The 22942-nt window shown below is 48.4% G+C and overlaps 1 protein-coding gene across 1 annotated transcript; it reads right to left on the reverse strand.

The window, feature by feature from the left end:
- Positions 1 to 12684: 12684 nt before the first annotated feature.
- A2MP1 (alpha-2-macroglobulin pseudogene 1) lies at positions 12685 to 22063 on the reverse strand. The gene is given in 15 exon segments (XM_075155649.1): positions 12685 to 12729; positions 13930 to 14076; positions 14637 to 14781; positions 16070 to 16272; positions 16833 to 16876; positions 17005 to 17085; positions 17704 to 17729; positions 17731 to 17861; positions 18391 to 18411; positions 18727 to 18779; positions 19448 to 19592; positions 19936 to 19980; positions 21253 to 21344; positions 21347 to 21374; positions 21992 to 22063. Coding segments are annotated over 15 exon segments (1278 nt in total).
- Between the last annotated feature and the right edge of the window lie 879 nt (positions 22064 to 22942).

Below are 22942 nucleotides of genomic sequence, written 5' to 3' on the forward strand. Positions count from 1 at the left end.
CACTAAAAGCAGTGTAGTCTTTCATTCCTGTTTGCACAGTACTGGCAGATAACCACAAAGGCCCAAATCAGCCATACACATGAAACCTTTACGATTTATCAATGCTTCATCGGATCCCTACCTGTTCATTGTATGAACTATCTTCTTCGTGTATAGATTTTAAGTATGCTATTTATTTTTTATAATAGCGCCCTAACCAGGTCAGAATCCATCTGGGGCCATCTTGTGTGCTTACAGTCCTCCTCCTTTTAAGGGCCCTACTTCCCACTCCTTTTAAGAGCTTTTCTTTGCAGAAAAATCCCTTGCTATCTGAGATGCTAGTTACCAGATTGCCTGTTAGCTGCCTCCTGTACTATGCTTTTCAGGACCTTCTTTTTTTCAGGCTGAAGCTGCAAAACTTTGCAGGAAATTTCCCAATTGCCTCCAGGCCATCTGGGCAACCAAGAGCTACACAGCAGCTGTGGTGAGGTGATGGGAGGAAGTCTCCTGGCCATCTGCCAGCTACTCATACCCCGCCTTTGCTTACACGTAGCAAAGGTTCCTTTCTTGCACTGCAAGATGTTTCCTATGGATGTCACCAAGGACAGGGAGCACCTTTCTACAGTCAGCAGAACTGAGCAAGGATCAGATTGCCCACCCAGCACAGACTAGCCACTTACTGCATTCCCTCATGTTTGCTCCAAGAGGCGAAGACCTCACTGACTTCCACTGTACACTCCTATCTTAAGGAAGCTTGCCACACAGAAGCTGTTTTTCTCTCTGCTTCCTCAGCCCCTGTCATATACAGCTGAACAACATCGATCTGATTTGAAATCACAGCCTGGAAACATCTGTTTGTATTCACATTTCACACACTTAATTTCCTTACTTACCTACCCCACACAGGTACAAGGTGGCAAGACTTCCTATCATCAGAAGGAGAGGAATCTTGGTGGACCTGTTTCTATTTAGATTTAATTTCATGACCATCTGATGATATCAACTGTAAAATAGACCCTTGACATATGTCCGTTTAGAGGCAGGAGAGCCTGGCTCATGGGCATACTGAGCGCACTGGGTTACAGCCTTCAGTTTTTATTTATAACCTCCCTATCTAAGTTCAACCAGATTAGAGGACCTTTGTCCCGAAGATCCTTCAGTCCAGCCCAAATATCCAGAGGAAGAAACTTGCCAGGAAGGCAACTGGGAGATTGTAGCGCCCACTTTGCTCCCTTGTCCTTTCCTGTCCCTTGGCAGAGCACCATTGAACAGTACCTATTGACTCCCACGATGTCTTGGGAAGAAGCAATGCTAGGGGAACGCTCCTTGGAGGCCCCTTCCAGTTCCTTCATATTTTCGCTCGCTTGAACTCAGCCCTGTCTTCTTTTTCTATCAGTTGTCCTCAGAATCACTTGGTTCCTCAGGTTTCCTACCTCCCCTAAATGCTTGTTAGGCACTGCTGTGAGACTTTTCTTTTCCTTTTTCCCCGTCCCTACTGGACAGCTCCAAGAACAATGATGAGTAGGGGAGGAAGGGCTGGCTCTGCCCACTTTATGGACAGATCACTCTGAATAGTCAGAGAAAAAAACAGATTTACTGTCCGCTTGCAAGCTGTGTTGATCAGGCAAAGGGCTGCTACACAGGGATCCCCCAAACAACCCTGGTCACATAATTTGCTTCACTTTATATTCCTTTTTCCCCTTTTTTTCTCTCCTAGGTAGAATCATAGAATCATAGAATCATACAGGTTGGAAAAGACCTCTAAGATCATCGTGTCCAACCGTCAACCCAACACCACCATGCCCACTACACCATGTCCCTAAGGGCCTCATCTACACGTCTTTTAAATACCTCCAGGGATGGTGACTCCACCACTTCCCTGGGCAGCCTGTTCCAAGGCCTGACCACTCTTTCAGTAAAGAAATTTTTCCTAATGTTCAATCTAAACCTCCCTTGGCGCAACTTGAGGCCGTTTCCTCTCATCCTATCACCAGTTACTTGGGAGAAGAGACCAACACCCACCTCACTACAACCTCCTTTCAGGTAGTTGTAGAGCGCGATGAGGTCCCCCCTCAGCCTCCTCTTCTCCAGACTAAACAACCCCAGTTCCCTCAGCCGCTCCTCATAAGACTTGTGCTCCAGGCCCTTCACCAGCTTCGTTGCCCTCCTCTGGACACGCTCCAGCACCTCCATGTCCTTCTTGTAGTGAGGGGCCCAAAACTGAACACAGTATTCGAGGTGCGGCCTCACCAGTGCCGAGTACAGGGGCACGATCACCTCCCTGCTCCTGCTGGCCACACTGTTTCTGATACAGGCCAGGATGCCACTGGCCTTCTGGGCCACCTGGGCACACTGCCGGCTCATGTTCAGCCGGCTGTCAACCAGCAGCCCCAGGTCCTTTTCCTCTGGGCAGCTTTCCAGCCACTCTTCCCCAAGCCTGTAGTGTTGCCTGGGGTTGTTGTGGCCGAAGTGCAGGACCCAGCACTTGGCCTTGTTGAACCTCATACAGTTGGCCTCAGCCCATCGATCCAGCCTGTCCAGGTCCCTCTGCAGAGCCTTCCTGCCCTCCAGCAGATCAACACTCCCGCCCAGCTTGGTGTCGTCTGCAAACTTACTGAGGGAGCACTCGATCCCCTCGTCCAGATCATTGATGAAGATATTGAACAGGACCGGCCCCAGTACTGAGCCCTGGGGAACACCGCTCGTGACCGGCCGCCAACTGGATTTAACTCCGTTGACCACAACTCTCTGGGCTCGGCCGTCCAGCCAGTTTTTTACCCAGCGAAGAGTGCACCTGTCTAGGCCGTGAGCCGCCAGCTTCTCTAGGAGAATGCTGTGGGAGACAGTGTCAAAGGCCTTACTGAAGTCCAAGTAGACCACATCCACTGCCTTTCCCTCATCCACCAGGCGGGTCACCTGGTCATAGAAGGAGATCAGGTTGGTCAAGCAGGACCTGCCTTCCATGAACCCGTGCTGGCTGGGCCTGATCCCCTGGTTGTCCCGGACATGGCTCGTGAGCACCCTCAAAACCAACCGCTCCATGATCTTCCCCGGCACCGAGGTCAGGCTGACCGGTTTGTAGTTCCCCGGATCCTCCCTCCGGCCCTTCTTGTAGATGGGAGTCACATTGGCGAGCCTCCAGTCGTCCGGGACCTTCCCCAGTTAACCAGGACTGCTGGTAAATGATGGAGAGCGGCTCGGCAAGCTCCTCCGCCAGCTCCCTCAGTACCCTCGGGTGGATCCCATCCGGCCCCATAGACTTGTGAACGTCCAGGTGGCATAACAGGTCATGAACTTCATCCTCTTGAATTATGGGGGGTTTATCCTGCTCGTTGTCCCCGTCTTCCAGCTCAGGGGGCTGAGTACCCTGAGGATAACCACTCTGACTACTAAAGACTGAGGCAAAGAAGGCGTTGAGTACCTCAGCCTTTTCCTCGTCCTTGGTGGCAACGTTCCCCCCCGCATCCAATAGAGGATGGAGATTCTCCTTGGCTCTCCTTTTGTCATTAACATACTTATAAAAGCATTTTTTGTTGTCTCTCACGACAGTGGCCAGGTTGAGTTCTAGCCGGGCTTTTGCCTTTCTAATTTCCTCTCTGCACGACCTAACGCGATCCCTGTACTCTTCCTGAGTTGCCTGCCCCTTCTTCCACAAGTGATAAACTCTCCTTTTTTCCCTGAGTCCCAGCCAGAGCTCCCCGTTCAGCCAGGCCGGTCGCCTTCCCCGCCCGTTCTTCTTTCGACATATGGGGACAGCCGGCTCCTGCGCCTTTAAGACTTCCTTCTTGAAGAACGTCCAGCCTTCCTGGACCCCTTTGCCCTTCAGGACTGTCTCCCAAGGGACCCTCTCGACCAATGTCCTGAGCAGGCCAAAGTCCGCCCGCCGGAAGTCCATGGTAGCGGTTTTGCTGGCCCCCCTCTTTACTTCACCAAGTATCGAAAATTCTACCATTTCATGGTCGCTAAGCCCAAGCCAGCCTCCGACCACCACATCTCCCACCAGTCCTTCTCTGTTCGTGAACAGCAGGTCAAGCGAGGCATCTCCCCTGGTGGGCTCGCTTACCAGCTGCGTCAGGAAGTTATCCTCCACACACTCCAGGAACCTCCTCAACTGTTTCCTCTCTGCCGTGTGGTATTTCCAGCAGACATCCGGAAAGTTGAAGTCCCCCACGAGAACAAGGGCTAGCGACTGGGAGACTTCTGCCAGCCTCTGGTAGAATATTTTGTCTGCCTCCTCTTCCTGGCTAGGTGGTCTATAACAGACCCCCAGCAGGATATCTGCCTTGTTGGCCTTCCCCCTCATCCTTACCCACAAGCACTCGACCTCGTCATCACTACCATCGAGCTCTAGACAGTCGAAGCATTCCCTAACATACAGGGCTACTCCACCGCCTCTCCTTCCTCGCCTGTCCCTTCTGAAGAGCTTATAGCCGTCCATTGCAGCACTCCAATCGTGAGACTCATCCCACCATGTTTCCGTGATGGCGACTAAGTCATAGCTACCCCGCTGCACAATGGCTTCCAGCTCCTCCTGTTTGCCGCCCATGCTGCGTGCATTGGTGTAGATGCACTTCAGCTGGGCTGCCGATTTCTCCCCCGACAATGGCGTGCGGTCCCTAGGCTCTTCTCTAGAGAGCCTGGTTTTATCCCCGTCCCCCTTCGAATCTAGTTTAAAGCCCTCTCAATGAGCCCGGCCAACTCACATGCGAGAATCCTTTTCCCCCTGCGAGACAGCTGAACTCTGTCCGTCGCCAGCAGGCCCGGTGCCGTGTAAACCTCCCCGTGGTCAAAGAAGCCAAAATTCTGTCGATGGCACCAGCCCCTGAGCCACGTGTTGATCCGATGAGTTTTCCTGTTCCTTTCGGTGTTCTGCCCTGCCACTAAAGGGATCGAGGATGGTACTTCCTCTTTAGAAGCACCATCACCTCCCAAATACACAGCCCACCTTGTTCACTTTTTCTCCGTTGGTCCTGGGCTTGTTGACTTCATAGCCTTACTTCATATTTATGGCATGACTGCCCTGGTAACTTCTCCCTTGGTAATCAGCTCTATAAAACTAGTACCCATTTTTTCGTACCTAGTATCCCACCTTTTATGTGTGCTACCTTGCTAATAGCAGTGCGTATCCTGGTGAGCCACCTGCATACACTCTGCTCTCCTGTTGCATGTGTTGCATCCTGAAATTCCTCAGATTGTTACCTTTTTTCAGTAGTGCCACAGGTAAGGATTAGCCATCTGGGTTAATGTCTTACCAGGATGGGACTGAGTGTTGCTAGAGTCTAAACAAGCACAGTGACTGAGGCTGTTGAAGGACCCATCCAGAAGGCCTGGGCATGGGTAGCTGAAATGGGAAAACTGAACTCAGTTTTATGGGAAGTGGTCATGTAAGTCAGAGTCTGAGTCAGGGAGATGATGATCTTCAAAGAAAACAGGAAGGGCCCATTACAGTCACTCTGCATTTTTTCCAAAAAGAAGAGGGAGGGAGAGGAAAGTGATACCACAGATCACACCTATAGAGACAGTAATCTGTGATTGTTTACAGAAAAAGATGAACATTGAGTAGTGGCACACGATATAAAAGATGATAGTAAAGAAGGTGTAGTTAGGACTGAACTTATAGTTCAATGTGTGATGCCTGGGTACACAAACAAAGCAAACAAAAAAAGGGGACCATTACAATTCAGAGAGTGCGATAACAAGGAAAAGGACACCAACTGCAGAAATGTACACTATGTGTGAAAAATTTCTTTGCCTAAAGGGAATACGGACAAATACAAAGTAATAAATGAAGAAAGAGAAGACAAAAGCAGAATAGAAAACAAGAGGAAGAGTAAGCAGGGGTCTTGCACAGATGGGAAAGAGGCATATACAGCAGGCAGGAGGGCTAGGCCAACTAGGGAAAGACAGATTTGTCAACCATTAAAGTGAAGAGAGATTTTGGGGATGACAGGCTCCATGAGAAGTCATACTTTTTGGGCGGTGGAGGGACAACTGTGTCTTCAGATAATCCCATATTAGAGCACATAGTCAGGCCTGTCTGGAGAGTATTGTGCATCGTAAGGCATGAAAAGAGGGAGAATCCTGCCAGGGTATTCTAGACAAGCACTAAAATATAAAAATATTTCTCCCTGTGCCCTTGAAGTGCCTTGGCACAATTAGCCATGGTGCCTTTTGGCTAGAGTAAAAATGAAGAAAGCCTAGCAGAGGTTAAAACCTCACATAGAGGAAATGCCTGCTGTTTTAGGCCATGCTTTTCATTCTGCTCTGGGAAGCTGCCTTGGCTGTGCTGGGCCACGGGGACATTGCTTTGTACTACTGTGCACAGTGGAAGAGCCTGAGGAAGCAACTCCGTGCCCCACATTGTGTTCCTCCCATTCCCATGTCTGGCAGCCATACCTTCAAATCATTGCTGAAGAGCTTCCCCACACTGGAAGCAGCCATTGGATAGCTGGTGCTTCTGCAGCCAGAGCAGAGCATTGTGCACATGATCCTTACTGATGTAAATGTGAGAGCTGGCTTGTCTAAAGGACCTCGCTACAAAAGCTGTCAGCCTGTGGGCAGAGCACAAAGGAATCCCATGTCACAGCCAGGAGCTGAACCAGCAAGGACAATGTTTGGGATGACGGTACCAACTCTGGTCACTCACCATGTGTTGCTCTGGTTGTCAGCTTTCCCAAAGGTGCTGAAGGAGCCATCATCATGTTTGTAGAGCAGCTGACGTTGGTAACCTATGAAGACAGGTGCCAGGACACAAGTCTCAGTGTGAGGGCCTGTAGCATCTCAAACTGTATCCTTGCTGTGGGAAGAAGGCTTCACAGCAAGAGACTTCACCAGGTCCTACAGTCAGAGACATTGAGGCAAGCCTGCCACCCCACAATTCCCCGTGCATCCCACAGCATCAGCATGACAAGAAGTAGTTGCACAGCATCACTGAAGCGCACCGTGCAGCTGCTCTACGTTACTAGAGCTGCCATGTGCAAGTACTGTGGGTATCTGCCCTGCTGGTTTGCAGAACGGTGCCATGCTCACCCACCTCATCTCTCCCTGTGCCCCAGGGAACTCTCACCTTGCTGACAGCACCTTGCTGTCAAAAAAAAGAGCTGTAGAAGTGAGGAGAAAGGCTTTTCCTAGAGGGGACCAATACAAAACCTTGTTTGCTTTTCAGCACTTCTGCTAGCCCTGCTGGGACTCCAGAAAGCGCTTTTTATGGCATGTACAGAAAGCAACAAGGCCATGCCTTTAAGCTCTGAGGGCAGAACACTGTCCACATCTGTTTGCTCTTCCTCCACCCTCCACATAGCCTCCCTGTTTACCCTCCACCTTGCCCCTCTGCTGCCGCCATCCTCTTGGGTATGCCCCCCTCTCCCAGATATCTGTCCTAACTTGTGGTACAGGAGAGAAAGGAGGAAGGAGAGGGGGTAAAATCCTATCTATGGGAGGCTGCTGAGCTTGCAGCGTAGCACGATAAGGAGACCGACAGGCTGGAATGTGAGGCACAATGCAAAATGAGACACAGACACTGGCACTGTATTAAATTCAGATTACGTTGGACAGAGCTGACATGCCCCCACAATACGTGTCCTAAAACACAGGGAAACACTAAGCTACCAAACTCCTATCTAGCCCCAAAGGCCACTCTTTATTCCAATTAATAGCAGCTGATGCCCTGTTTCCTCAAGGGACTTCAGTCTGCCTTGGTCTGATAAGGGAAAAATCCACAGGCATCACATAATGATGGAGATAATTAATTACCCACACCCTTCTCAGAAGGGCTTAGTACCTCAATAACAGGCAGAGACAGAAGTCCTGCTTCTTCAGAAACATGCTTTTCCTTCCATGAGACATTTCCCTTATTCTCTGTGATATCTTCCTTTGTCACAGCTCTGGCAGTGCTCCCACTCCTGCCCTGCACCTCCCCACCGGACCAGTGCCCCACACTCTTGAATTATAGCACCTTCATTTTGCAGCAGAAGGTAGAAGGACAACGTTTACCTGTTCTCAGGAATTTCAGTGCTCTATCTTCAATTTCTGGGTCCAGTTGTTTAGTCTTATTCAAGTACTGGAGTATGAAGATGTTTGGTGCAAACTGAACCATGTTCTGTTCACCACAGCCAAAGGGCATCTCTAGCAGCTGGTCTAAATTTTGAAGTACTGGGCCCATGATGTCCATGAGGTGGAGGGGCAGGAGAAAGGAAAAGCACAGAGGGACTGCTGCCTTCTCTAAACTCTACTGGGATCCTGGAAAAGAGCCAGCCCCTCACTGAACGGAGATGATTAAGATTTCTGCTGACCCCTCCTAGATTAGACCAGCGCAGAAAGGGAAGACATCATAGTTCTGGGAGGAGGAAGGGAATGCAAAGATGAGGGGATCTGAAGAAAGGTGAAGAGAGCTGTCATTCCTGAGTTATGCAGGGTTATCAAGGAGGGAAAAGAATTATAGAGGCAAACTAGGTGGAAATCTGCAGGGATGGTTTTGGTTCACTTAGGTGGGTGGCAGTGACAGAGATACCCTGCCACGTGGGGATCACCCAGGATCATTCCTTATGAGAGGAATAAATATTGAAAAAGATTTCTTGATCCGCATTTTTGAGGCCAACATCACACTCCTTACAGTTTATCTCATGAGGAACTGGGTCGATGCATCGTTAAGGCCAAAGCATTGTGCAAACTCTTCCCACTGGGCACCCAAGAGCAGGGAAAGCCTTTCTCACCAACCACAGAGAAAGTGGCTCAGCCAGATCCCTCCAGCACTTCTGCAGGCAGCGTCAGGGAGAACTCTTCAGAGATGGTGTTATCTGAGGAAGGCAGAACCCAGAAATTTATGTGGAAGAAGTTTCATGCACAAGTGTAACATCCCAAGGAGACCCAGGGGATGCTGAGTGTGACGTTGAGTCACAGCAGACGAGACTTGCAAAAAAATGCCTCACCATAGGAAACTTTGCCAGGTAGAAGACAGACATGGACCACTATAGTGGTTGTTTTCCCAGACAGGGATGGTGCCACCAGCGCTTGCTCTCTGACAAATTCCCCCTACCTCTGGGTATTTGCAGTAACCTTGTCCCTTCCATCCTGCTCTCATGATCAATAGCAGTCAGGGATTTTTGTCCCATACCTGCAGCACAGAGAAAGGCATCTGGGTCTTCTTTTGTAGGACACCTCCTGGCTGCAGATGGAGAAAGAGTAGTTCAGATAGGGAAGGCAGGAAAGGAAGCCACCATGCCTCAGCAGGCCTGTCTGCTTCCAAGAAGAAGGGGCTAAATTTCCTCTCAGCATCTTGCTAACTGCCTCAGGGGACGACCCACTGTTCCCAGGTGTTCTTCACCCCGAGGTCTGACTAACATTCACGAACAGAGGTTTTATCACTGTGTCTCTCTCCCCTTGCAAGGGTGTCACAGCAATCCTGTTATCACACAGATCGTGTGAATCTTCTGCCACGCTGCTCACAGTGACATTCACTTTGCCTGCAAGGAGCAGAGGGGCACATCACTGAGCACTTGCAGCAGACGGCTGTATGTATGAGCATCTGTCTATGCAGAGGTAGGCAAATTCCACCCCTCCTCCTGCTTAGCTGCCACACATCCCTCTGCTCAACCTCACCCAGCCTGGTGGCTGTCAACTTCCACTCAAAGGTTTTTGCTTCGTTGGCAGCTGGTGAACCAGCAGTCTGGACAGGCATCCACCTTTAGTTCTGGGGTCTCTGTGAGAGTGGTGCACACCTGAGTGTGGTGGGGTGTACAAGCATACATTGGCATAGTGCTAGTACTGCAGAAAGGAGCAAACACCATGGGACATGAAGTGCGAGGCTGTGCTTTGTGGCCTTGACACCAGTAACTAGGGCTCCTGAGAAGCTCATAGCTTGCCTTTGGGCTCAAGTTTTTGCTCCAACAGAGGTGTGTAGTTGGGGGAATACTCACCTGGATACAGTCCTTGAGGTAGTTAAAGACAGTGGCTTTTAGGCTGAAAGTCTCTCCTTGGATCACAGAGTACGGCAGTGACAGATCTACAAAGAAAGGCTGGAAGACCCTAAGAGTGGTCAGAGGAGAGAACCCAAAGCCAATATCAGCAACACAGAAGGTGTTGGCATTCCATTCTGTGATGGTGTCAGGTACAGCAACTGGGACAGACGCTTGCCCGTCATCCCTCCAGCAGGAAGAGAGAGAGGAGAACTTGCTCAGAAGCAGTCAGCAGTCTCCAGGAGTCTCTCTGGGGAAGGCAGGTAGAGGCTGTTACCAACCCGATGGAGACCAAATCCCAAATCCAGGTCTCTGGGAAAAGCATCCATGGTTTTGTCTTCCTCGTGTTATCAGAGCGAGGTGAAGAATCACTACAGCCAGCATGATTTTCTGCAGAAAAGCAAGTGGTACCTCAGAAAACAGCGTATGTAGCTCCAGGTGAGATTAGTTCTTCATTCACAGGCAATCTAACAGAAACTGTAAATGCTTTGTGACACAGAACAAGAGTGGATAGGGTTGGCTTTTCAGTGAGAATCTGACATTGGCTTTTCAGTGAGAATCTGACACAGTGTCTGTATCTTTGAGGAACACAGCTTTAGGGAGACAGAGTTGAATGGAGTTTAGCCTGAGGCTCAGTCTGACAGATCTGGATCCAGTTTGGTCTGGATCCAGGGGGAGACAGCATGCTCAAATGGAGTTGCACTTTTAAATAATCTGTCAAAGTGCTGGTGGAGAGCATGCTACATTTTCTGTGAAGAGCATAGAACACAGGGACAGCCGATAAAGCACAGAGATTTGAGCTTTTATCTGTGATTTATAAATCAGGTCCATTGAACTGGACACAAGCTTCATTCCTCTCATACACAAACAAGAAACACAGTAGGATGGAAGTCAGCCGTCTCAGCTGCAGGCTGGCCAGAACTGGGAGAAGAGAGCCCCTTCAGTCAAGGAGATGGACATGTCCATTCCTTACCAACAGCATTGTCTTTTCCAGGATACATCTTTTTCTCAAAGCCTGGTCGCATACAGGAAACTGGTTTCTTGATTCTAGTATTGGTTAATATTTTCATGCACAATTTCTGGGAAAACAGTGAAGGGAGTAAATCAATGATAAATAAAAGGGAACAAGGAATGTTGAAAATATCTCATGATAGCAGCTATCATAAAGGGGTAGCTGAAAGATTTTAAAATGCTGCTTGTTTATATACATATGCAAAGACTTACAGGCTCAAACTCTGGCCAATGGATGAGGAACGGAAACCCGCTTCTGGGGCCAATTATCACTTCTCATAAAAGTAGATTTCAACTTCATATACCTAACCCTAACAGTGAGCCAGAGTCAAACACCATATATCCCATGAAAAACTTAAGATAAAAAAATTCCAAGCTTTAAATTTCTGCACAGTTTTCGAATGGAAGGATCTGACTGGCTGTTCACACAAAACCATTCTTACACGAGTTAGTACCAGTCCCGGCTTAGAAAAGTGATGGGGAACTTGGTCACAACTTAGCATGGATTCTGCTTTTGTCTGAATGAGACTCAGACTCTCAGGGCCTGTGCTTCACAAGGTGGAAATATTGGATTGAATGCACCCTCCTGTGCATGGACTGAGAAAAAGACATCATCACCAAAAGAACACATTTGATCCTGTGAGCAATCCTTGCTTTGATTTAATGGTCTGCAAGTCACTGAGAACTCTTCTACTTTCTTGAAGTGCCAAAACCCTTCACGGAAAGTATGGGTCCTCACCCTTTCTGTGGAGGCTGTACATGCCTGTGGACTTAGTCATATGTTACAGGACAGTCATCTGTTACAGGGTCACTAATAGTTGAGATAAAGTAGGATCTCCTTTAACTAGCATCCAACATAATTTAGGAGTACGCATCTAGAAGACAGCAGAGTACCATGCCTTTGGGGGGAATCAGGGTCTGTATTTGTAAGGTAGAGTTCTGTCAGCCTGAGAAGCCCATGCAACTCAGACTCCATCTTGGGTTATGTGTGTTATTACCCTCTTCTCCTATTCTGAGGTGCTTTTACTTGCATATATTTCTTTAAACAGCATTCTGTCAGAAGCAGCACTGCTTGGGTTTCAGTTAGCAGGTATGTTGTTAATCTTTTTCTGGCTATTGTGCTTGTTAGTGGATTAGTTTGTTTTGTCATTTGTCTTGACAGTTAACTGTAAAGCCAAATTGTGAAGGACTTCTTCCTATTAAAGCTGCTTTGAGAAGAAGTAACGAGACTCAATGAAACACAGAGGAAAGGAGTTTGCAAATAAAATAATAGCCAAATGGCGATTGGTCAAAATATGGTGAGGTGCTGAGGTCTTACTGGGATATTCTTGCCACTTCCCCTTTGTAGATATGGTAGCCTAAACTAAGTTTATTCATTTCTACACTGTCTTTCTCTAATCAAGTGGTTTGCACTATGCTTACTCATAAGTTTCATTTTTCCCCATAGTCCCCAAATGAGTGTGGCTAGACAGACGAACAAGGCACAGATGACTTATAGCAATGAAAATCAGGGCAGCTGGAGTTTGCTAAGAGTAAATTTTTGTAGGCATTCAGGATGGCATACTGGCAACTGCTGGCTCAGGAAAAGTTTGGTACAAGTGTAGAGACTCACCTTAAACAGATTAAAGACATCAGCATCACTTTGGTACCGTGGTGCTCCCATCTGAGTATTTTTGTGGAGACTGGACTGCTGGGGCAGACAAGGGTATGCCTCAAAGTCTTCCAAGTGATAAAGGAACCCTCATCCGCCAGTTGTAAAGCTGTCATCAAAGACCTTCTCATACAGCTGCAATGGAAAAACAGAGGTCTTCATAAGGAACTGGCCAATGAGCATGAGTATGGGTCAAATATTTGGATTTGAGCCCTCTATTATACTTCGTAAAGCTTTGCATTTGAGGAATTTGGCACTGGCCCAGCTTATACTAAAGGACATGAAGCCCAAGGAGTGGATATAGGCAAGTAGCTTTTAGTCTGCAGACTTTCACCTCTGACAGTTCAAGCCTTTTAACTCTAGGGTGCAAGATTAGGATGAAATGCATGATTCAGTTTGAGCACAAGACATCATTGGCACATCTGACTTACATATTTAATGATTACTACTTTGTATACCTGTTAGTAGATGATGCAAGTGCTCTGCCCTAGAACAGCATTCCTGTGAAATGGAACACCAGATCACACTGTGGGTCCTATGTACAGGTGCAGCAAGTCCCCCTGGATTTGGTGAAGCTTCTTTGTAACAGGCTGGCCTGCTATAACTTACCTTACAGCTTTGCATGAGGCATATACATGTGTATTGTCTCTGATATACATTGTGGAATGATGTTGGGATTTTCAATTCTTGCAGTGTTTTTGTTCTAAGTCTTAAATTAATTCCTCTGAAACACACGACTGCTTTAAGGTAAGTTTCTTCAACCTTTCTAGATTCTCACAATGCACCTGGGTGCCGACAAACTCCTGACCGCTTTTCACTGGCCATTGTGTGCGCTGGGTCCTGTCCCCTAGCTACTGTTTTCTGCAGAACTGCTCAGGTGCTCAGCCTGATCTGTCATATGGTTATAATCCAGCAATGTTTGAGACAGAGGGATAGGAGGACCCCACTGGGGCAAAATTCCATTTCAAAGGTTTAGCCTCACTGCCTGGTGGAAGATGGAAGAGAGGGAGACTCATGGATGTGAGGAAAGCTGCTGAGCGCTCTCCCTCCAAGTGGAAAGCACCAGAATCTCACTGAAGCTGCTCTCCCCGCCTACCCCTGCAGTGCCGTGCAGCATCCACCACTTTCCAGGCAGAGGCCCACAGTGCAGGGCTGGTGCATGAGGAACATGATCACCACATAACTGCTCAGAAGAGGCTGAGGAGGAGGAATGCCAGGGCAGCCACCTAACACTGCAGCCGTGTCCTGGGATGGACTATGGGCTTCCTCCCACCGACACATGGAGACAGAAGGCAGGCAGACACTAGGGGGTTGGTCACCACAGGCTGCACTCACTGTGTTTGCTGTTAGGGTGTTGTTCTCCTTCAGGAGGACACTCTTGTCAACAGCTTGGACAGAGCACAAGGACCCTGGAGCAGCCTTGAGGTCCAGACTGATTTTCGATCCCGGGACCTCCTCCTTGTGTGAGAATTCCAGTGCCACCTGCAAAAGAAGACAGGCCAGGGGGCTTAGCGTTGGAGAGTGGGACCCTGTGACTCTTAGATGTCTGGGCAGCAGAGGGAAAGACAGAGAATAAGGTAGGGAAGGGGACTGAGATGCTGAGACAGGCCCTCCTGGAAACCCACGGGGAAGGTTACAGGGGCTGCAGTGCGTACAGTCCAGCCAGAATTCCCCTGCCACCACACATCCACCACCCTCTGATCCACAGCTACCGCAGGGAGCTAAGCAGGCAGGCTTCTCTTCTGTGTTAGGGAGAACATGGGGGACAGCGTGTTCCCAAGTCAGTCATGGAGAGTGGGGGAGAAAACAGAGTTCCTGGTTTACTCCTTGGGAAAAGCTTGCCAGTCAGTGTTGGGCAGGGCAGGACTAGGAATTCAGGGAAGAAGGAGGTTACCTGTTTTGTTTCCCAGCCAAAAACACCAGGCATCTGGTTTGGTGTGTATCCAGCTTATACCACTTGGCTGAGGATAAAACAGGACCAGGAACCACAGCAGGCCAGAGCACATCAACGATGCTATCGCACTCCTTGTGTTTCTACTCACCTTGTGTCTAAAGCACTTCTCTACTTGAAACTCTTCCACATCAGCCACCACCTCTCCATCCAAGAAGACTGCATACAGTAAAAGCTTGTTGTCAGGCAGGGAGTCATTGCCAATAGTCAGAGTCAATGAGAAGGAGGCTGCAGATCTGCACAAGATAGCAGCAAGGAAGAGAGGGAAAGCATTCAATTGAATCAGCTCATTGGGGTAGGACACACAATAAGAATCAAAAGAGGGAATTTAATAATTTCTACCTGCAGATAAGAACATCCCACATAGCCACTGTCACAGATTAACAATAAACCCAGGATACTGGCCACTTCTTTGGCTCAAGCTTGGCAAAAATATTCCTCTTCCGTACTGCACCTTAGATAAACAGGCAAGCTACACAAATTTTCTATATCTTCTCCAAAGGTACAAGCTAGCAGCAAAGTCATAAGGTTGGATATTAGATCAATTAGACAAGGCAGGAGAAGGACAGTCACCTAGAAGGAGACTGAACTGATATGTGTTGGTCTAATGAGGTGGACCACCAGTTTGTGTTTCTGGTCAGATGCCCTGAAGCACAACAGGCACCAAAACAGCTTTTGTATGGTGAAGCTCTGCTTCTCTGCAGATAATTTAGGACTCTGTGGATAATAGCTGTGGGCCTAGGAACAAGAACTAGAGCCTGTCCTGAGGTTCCCTAAGGACAGAAATCTACCTCCTAGATTACAGAACCTCTGATCACGAAATCCTGCCCAACCAAAATTAGGGAACCTCACCCTGGATAGACTGGGGTCTTGGGGAAAAACATCTGGAACAACAGTTCCAGTCTCTGAGAAATGGATGGCCATAGGAGCTCGTACTGCTTGGGCATGAATCCCACATCAGCTGCAGGAATGCAGGTAGTGGGAAGATGGGTGTACTCCAGGCTGGTAACAACGAGCTCCAGGTGTAGGATAAGAAGTTGTGAGGAGAAGCCAAGTGCTTCAAAGTCTGGTATTGAAAAGGAGGTCAAGAGCAGCTACCTGCCAAGTTGAGCCTGGACAAGCTATGTGCTTCTGCAGGGCAAGGGCAGCCACTAGAAGTGGAGCTCAACAGGGACAGATGTCAACTGCCAGTTCTGCTAAGCCACCTCCAACATGTCCCAGAGTGGAGAAAGGGGACATTTCCTCCAAGGAAGTATTCAGATTAACAGATGTTTTTAGTGGAGAAGTAGAAAGGTTAGGGGGGATACAAAAGATTAGGACCATGCTCCAGCTCGGGACAGCAGAGCACCTTTGGTGACCATTTGACTGAACTGTTGCAGCATAGCCTCCAGTTTCCCTGAGGAGATGGCACTGGAGAGTAATTAAAGATGCTTCTACAGATGTAGTGAAATGAGATCAGGAGCCAGAGGACTGTGCTCCAAAACCTCAGATTTCTGCCACTTTCTATCCCTTTCCTCAGCCTACCTGCACTTTATCCTCCTTTTTCTGTGGCTGCTGCTCACCTTCAGAGAAACCAGCGTGCTGTTGCAGCTGGTGGTATCCAGTGAGAAGTGGACTTCCCCATTCTCATCCGTGAGGAATGACAGGTGTGTCTCCTCATCATTGATGTCAACTATTAGGTAGACCATTTCATTTCTGAGGTGAGACTCGTCACTGTGGCGGAACATCTGCAGAGGAGGGGAGAAAGTTAATACCCCATTGTGCCACACTCCAAGACGCTGCCAGTGCTTAATATTAATCGTTTGTATCATTGGGCTTCCTCAGCCCTTCTAGCTTTCAGACAGGTTGGAAGGATCCAAATGAAGGCGCGATAAATACACAAAACCAACAATGTGCAGCTGTTCAGGATTAGAAATAAACAGTAGTGCAGCCAAATGAGACACCTATATTGGGTGAAAAAGGGTGATTTCCTCAGATTCTGAGCTTTCTCTTGGACAATGTTCAGGATCCTTGACGATCAGAAACAGTCTTGTCTCCAGCAACTTAGCTCTTGCTGTCTTCGCCCTCCTTCATGCTGGGGTTAGTAGTGGCCCAGGTGAAAGTGTTTCTAGCCCCAATGGGACGGCAGTCCTAGCAGCACCCAGGGGACTTGAGTCAGAAATGACTGCCAGTGGATTGTTATACAAGGCTTTAGTGCTTTGTCCAAGTTGACATGATGGATCTTAAGATCAGTTTGCATCCCTTTCCACCCATTACACCCAGCATCCTTAGTGTGCTTCAGCCTCACAGTAAGTGACCAGGTGTGAGAAGGAGCCCGTTCCAGAGAGTGATCTGGCTCCCCCAACCACAAAGTAAAGCAAGAACATCATGCTGGAAAGTCACTTCTCAGCTATGGGCAATCCGGAGGTGATTGTGGAGCCAAAGGCCAGAGGTCACAACGGTATCATGTACTCACTTACCACAGACCTTCAGCTGAAATTCCTCATCCGCTGTAGTGATAAATGGAGGGTGCTTAATCTCTATTTCAACATTTTTCAGCACTGCATGGAAGTGAGGAAGATATGAATGGAGGAAAAAAAGCAATACTGAGTGTGGGCACTGACTGTAAGTTCTGTTATAACTGCAGTCCAGACAGGGGGAAAGACAGTAATGTCCCCAGTTATTCATCACTATGCTGCAGTAGGTGTTAGTCCCGTCAGCCACACCACCCTCTGTTTGCTGCTACAGTTGCACATGGGACTGCTTTCTATTCCAGCTCAGCCAAGCATAAGCATTTTAAACGGCACAGGGTTTTGTCCTTGCCTACATCACTGCAACTGAATGGGACTAAGGCATGATGCCGCTTCGTATTATGGCAGCTGACTCAAGTCGACAGTAAACTTAGCTTAGAAGAGGGTGACAATGAGCAGCAGAAAGTGCTCATCACAGGGCCCAGCTGCAGCTAGAACAAGATGTCAGACCACAGCCTCTCCCTTGTACCCTATGCAGCTGCAGAACCTCCAGCTCAGCATGACATGTGCGCACAGACCCATCTCACCCTGTCCCCGGTCTGCTGTTCTCCCAGAGCAAAAAGATCTGATGAACATGGCCACATCATCCTGCTCTCTTCTCCAGCTACCCACACGACTTCTCTCTCACCTCTGTTGTTCAAGTCTCACCATATTCATCAACACTGAAGGTTTTGAGCCATGTCTTGTTGCACTGAGATGGTATGCTTCCCAAGGGGTGCTTCAGAGGCCAGGGGGAAGGACAGATCCACAATGCCGTGTCTTGACTTTACATTCAGCCACTCAGCAGTATGGTTATATTCAGGATCCTATTTGGGAAAGGACATGCAGAGCCACTAAGTCACACTGGGAGCATGGGTACCTGGCAGGTCCAGCCATACCCAGGCATGAGAATGCACTACGAGGGCTTACCCTTGCCCCAGTAGACAGGATGCCAGATCACCAGGCAAGATTCCCTCTCTTCCCTCCAGTATCCTTTTACTGAACTTTTGAATTGCAAAGGCTGCCAGGAACAGTAAAGCTACTGGGAAGCGGTAACACCATAACACCGTGGGAAGGAGAAGCAACTCTGCTGCATCCACTGAGCACTTGTGCTCTGTGCAGACAAGGTGTTGGGCAAAGGTTCATTACTGCCCTGCCTCTAGCTCAGCTATGTGCCTCACAGAGGTGCTGATTTGAATGAAGAACCCAGGCTGACCAGGTAGAAAAGACTTCAGCTGAACCTGAACCATAACCATAACCTTATGAGGTTACATTTGTGGCACAACTCTGTCCAGGAGTAAAAGGGCACGGTAGAAGAGAGAGACATCTCCCTTTTGTGAGTTCTTTGTCACTTACCTGCAGTCATATCTGGGAATACTGTAAAAACAAGAGTAATACAAGCTCAGTTTTGTACAGAGCAAAACAGCACCCATGTGAACCAGTATTAATAACACTGCCTGACATGGGCCCTTGACCAGAGAGTTCAACCCCATGCAGACCCCACACTAGGTCTCCTCCTCCCTCTGTGCTAGCTTACACTGCAGTCTTTCTCCAAGGGACCAGTGGATGAGTGGTTTCCCTTCAAAGATCATTTGTTCTTATGGTTTAGCAGGGAGATGTCTCTTTCTTGAATCTCTCAATGTGTCTCATGCTGAGGCTCCTACTTCTAGAAAAGCACAAGGTGATATTCACCTCATTTTTAATGACCTTAAGGTCCTTGTCGAGGTTCACAATTCAAGATTTCACTGGAGATATAAAGAAAAGGATAATAAAGCATTCTGGCTGCAACATGTCCTTGCACAAATACGCTTCTCCCTTTCTGTGCTCCAGCATTCATGTCTCTCTGTTTACCTCACAGGTGTTCAGGTCTTTCCCCAAACAGCCCTCCCCAGCATCTCCTACGCCAGAGGACTTTGTCTGGGATGTTTATATGCAGCTGCAGGCTACAGAAACTCACTGCCTTTACCTGGAAAGATTACGAGGATGTGTTAAACAGTGGGGTTGGTCTGTCTGCAGCCTGTTCATATTGTGAAGTAACTCTCTGTACTTCTACAGCTTGGAACTGTCACTCTAGGCTTTACTCAAATATAATCAACAGCCCTCAGAAAACAACAAGAGATTGTCCAGTGTCCTGGAGAGTCCTGGCTTTTCTTTTGGCTCTCACTAGAGTTACTTCACCAAAACAACACCCAGGAGCAGCAGACTGGGCCTTTGGTGCAGCACAGCTCGGAGAACAGTATGGTCAGGGGAACTTCCTGACCATACTGTTCCTGGAGACATCTGGTAACAGAGATCTGCTTTCTTCCATCTCCAACAAGCTTGGCTTGCTGTGCTTGGTGAAATCTTCCCCCCAGATGTGGCTGCTACCTTGACCCTTCCCTCCTCATTTCCATATGCCACCTTCTTGCCTTGCCTGTTGCTCCAGGTTTGTATAAGCCCTTGTCTGCCTCTACCAGAATTACATTCTTCTGGGGCTTGACCAGAACCGTCTCGTGACCCTCAAAGAGCACATTGTCCTCACTGTGGATCAGGACATGCAAAAAAAACATCTCCTCTGGCTGTCAGGTTAAAAAAAAACAAATTGCCTGAGACTACAAGTAGCTTGAAGGAGAAACAGAGGCACGTGTCCTACCAAAATCTCCAACTTCCCCCTCCTCCCTTCCCCTCCTTTGATTTAGCTCTCTCCTTTCCCTAGTCATAGTCTTCTCTGTGCTCCCCAGCTTCCTCATTCTCTTTTCTCTGCCGTTCTCCTTGTCACGTTTGCCTCTTTCCACATTTCTTTCTCCATTTCTTTCACTATCCTTTCCACCCTGCATCTCCAGCATTAACATGGCTCAGAGACAGGAGAGGCTGAAGCGCTCTAGTTTGTAAGAGAAGAGGCAGCCAAGAGAGGTGTCTTACGTGTGATGTGGAATCATCTCTTTTCCTGGGAATGAACTCTGGCACCTAGGTTGATTGATACAGGGAAACAGAAAACAAATTTGTCAGAGATTTTGCATATTATCCCAGATGTGAGACATCATCTCACTGTTAAAAAATCCCCGAACTTCAGAGTGCAAATTCCACTGTACGACTCTCTCTCTAACCCGCTTGTCATTATAGGGAGAAGAAGCAGTCTCTGCCTGTCTCTTGTTCATGAACTTCAGAGTGAACCAACTGATGTGTCATTCTCCCACTTCACATAAATGTGAGATTTTTATAAAACAAAGAAAAACCATAGGGAAGTCAGATCTGGAGCTGACCAAGACAGTAATGGGAGATGAGATACTGATCAGGCAAAACCAGGACATCTCAGTATCAGAAAGACTGAGCTCACCAGGAGAAAGGTTCTTTTTGCTAACAGCAGACTTCCTTGGCTTTCCAGAGCCAGGACTCACTCCCTCCTAAGGGCTGGCACCGAACACTTAGTTAATCATTGTCTTGTTGATGCAAGAACCAGAAGTGACCACAGCCCCTCCTTGAGTTCTGCTGAATCTGCAGGACCATCAGGACATGGGCACAGCGACTTAGTATGGTGCTGAGGAGGACAGGGGCAGTTTGTAGAGCCTCAGCACCAGACACATCTCCATGGCTCTCCAGAAATGTAACTGAAGGTCGTGTAGTCGTGCCCCAGCCTCAGTGTGTTTAGTTAGGCTAACAAGAGCAGCAAAGCAGCAATGACAGGAACTCAAGCCACCCAAGAAATATCCAGACTGCCTAGGTGAAATTCAGTTCTTTGTGGGTTCAGCGCCATCACCACCCATCACAGCTAAATTAAAGTAAGCTCAATGTCTATGCAGGCTGCAACTACACTTTGCAGTATAGATGCAGCTTTAGAGCAGAACGGTCCTCTTGGAGCTGGAGGGACAGGCTTCTGAGGAAGCGAGGACGAAAAGAATGTATTCCCTATGCATTGACTTGCACTGTGATATATAAGCATTTTTAGGGACTAAACACTGAGTAAACTGAAAATCAGTGTTTTCCAACAGGCTTTAAATAGGATGAAATGAGCTGACACAGATCAAAAGACGGGTTTTTATCTACACAGGAAAGATTCCCTACTTTGCTAGGCTCCAGGACACTGCTGTATTTTGCCTGGCACTGGTAGGGAAATACACTTAACCTGCTTGCAACCTATGGCAAGGCAAAGAACAGTGTGCCCAGAGAAGTGCTGGGCTCCTGTCTGAAGTGAAAGTGAGAGCATCCAGCTGCCAAATCAGCAGCCACAGCTACGCTCACCTGGAAGGTGACACATAGAAAAGTGCCTGGCTTCTCCACATCCTGTTCCACCAGTGTGTGATTCTGGGTTGTCACCTCCAACGTGACAGCAGGTGAATGACAACAGGGAACACCACCATATAGTGACTAGAAGAGAGCAGGAGATGTTCAAAAACAATTCAGAGGCTGAGGTGGACAGGCCAGAATCCATCTCTGCTGCTTTCATGAAGAGGTAGACCACGGGTCAGAAATGTCTGGAGGCCTGCAGTGAAGGAACTATAATGCAGCTCCCTTTCCATACCAGAAAGAAACAACATACCCAGTGTGGAACCAGAGGACTCCTGGTCTCTGTCTGTCACCATCTTGCCACCAGCCAGGACACAGCTGCCTAGTGTACGATACTCCAATTTCAAGTACACAGAGCAAGGCTGGGTGAGGAATGAAGCCGAAGACTCAGTGGCTGAGGCATAAGGCTTCAGTCCTCACACCAGATTTCACCCCCACCAGCACAGGATGAACAGAGGCAAAACTTGTGCAGTGTGTGCAGTGCAGTGCCTGCACGAGCAAGCACCAGGGGCTTCACCTGCAGTGGTGCTTGACACCCAGCGCTCCAACGGGACTCAGTAGGAGCTGCTTCTGCGCAGCTTCCCTGAGGATAAGGCCCCCACCGTTCAACTCTGTGATGCTAAACAGGGCACCTTAGCACAACTTTTCAATGACTGTTCCTTCCACCAAGCACCCCGATATCAAAAGGAGACATTCTCATTTCCAGGCTTGCTGCAGCTGCAACTGGGAATAGGGTCAGGGCTAAGAGGAGCACTGGTCCTCCCATTGCTTGGGCTGGGATAGACAGCTGACAAGATCCACACAGGAGGAGAGAACTGCCTGGACTGATGGGTTGAAGCAATCCCAAATACCGCCCCCCAAGTCCAAAGAGTGGGGGAGTTGATATATGGAGATAGTATCTCTTCCAGGCTAACGACATTAGCTAATATTTACTTGCTTCCACCAACAGCAGAGTAAAGGCCACACAGCACAGTTCTCCACCCACATCTACATTCAGATGGTATTCCAGGCCATGGGGTGCCAGAGCACTGGGGGGGAGATGTGGGGTGGGTGACCTCTAACCCAGTCTGAAGGGGACTTAAGAGAAATACTCATCTCAGCTGTGGCTGGTCTGGATCCTGGCTGTAGCATACAATGAGAGCCAAAGCTGCACACCAGCTACTGTCCTCAGCTTGTAAAAAGCATCCTCAGTACTCTCTCTGTGCATCATTAGTGATCTTCCTCTCATCCTGTATTTAATCAGAGCTTGGAGTAAAAACCTTTCAATTCACCTCCATTCCCTGCATCACTACCTCTGTCCACCCATCCATCCCAGCCATGTCTGATCCTCCTGGGTACAGAACCTTCTCTAGGGCTACTCCTGCCACCCACTGCCAACTTCCCCCATAGCTCCACTGTAAGGCCTTTCCAAATAAAGCAAGACATTTTAAGTACCCACATATTTTAGCAAATCTCTACATCCCCCCAAGCCAGATGTCCAGTTTTCTGCCAGCTTCCTCCAGCCGTGAGGTAGTTCTACACTGACACCACCACCCATCTCCTCCAGACTCTTCTCAGGCACTGCAACCTTGTATTTCCTTTTCCTGGGTGGCAACAGTGAAGTGAACAGGGTTTGGACGTATTTGCCCTCTAGTTACAACCTCAT

The sequence above is a fragment of the Calonectris borealis genome, chromosome 1, assembly GCF_964195595.1.
Source record: "Calonectris borealis chromosome 1, bCalBor7.hap1.2, whole genome shotgun sequence".
Classification (NCBI taxonomy): Eukaryota; Metazoa; Chordata; class Aves; order Procellariiformes; family Procellariidae; genus Calonectris; species Calonectris borealis.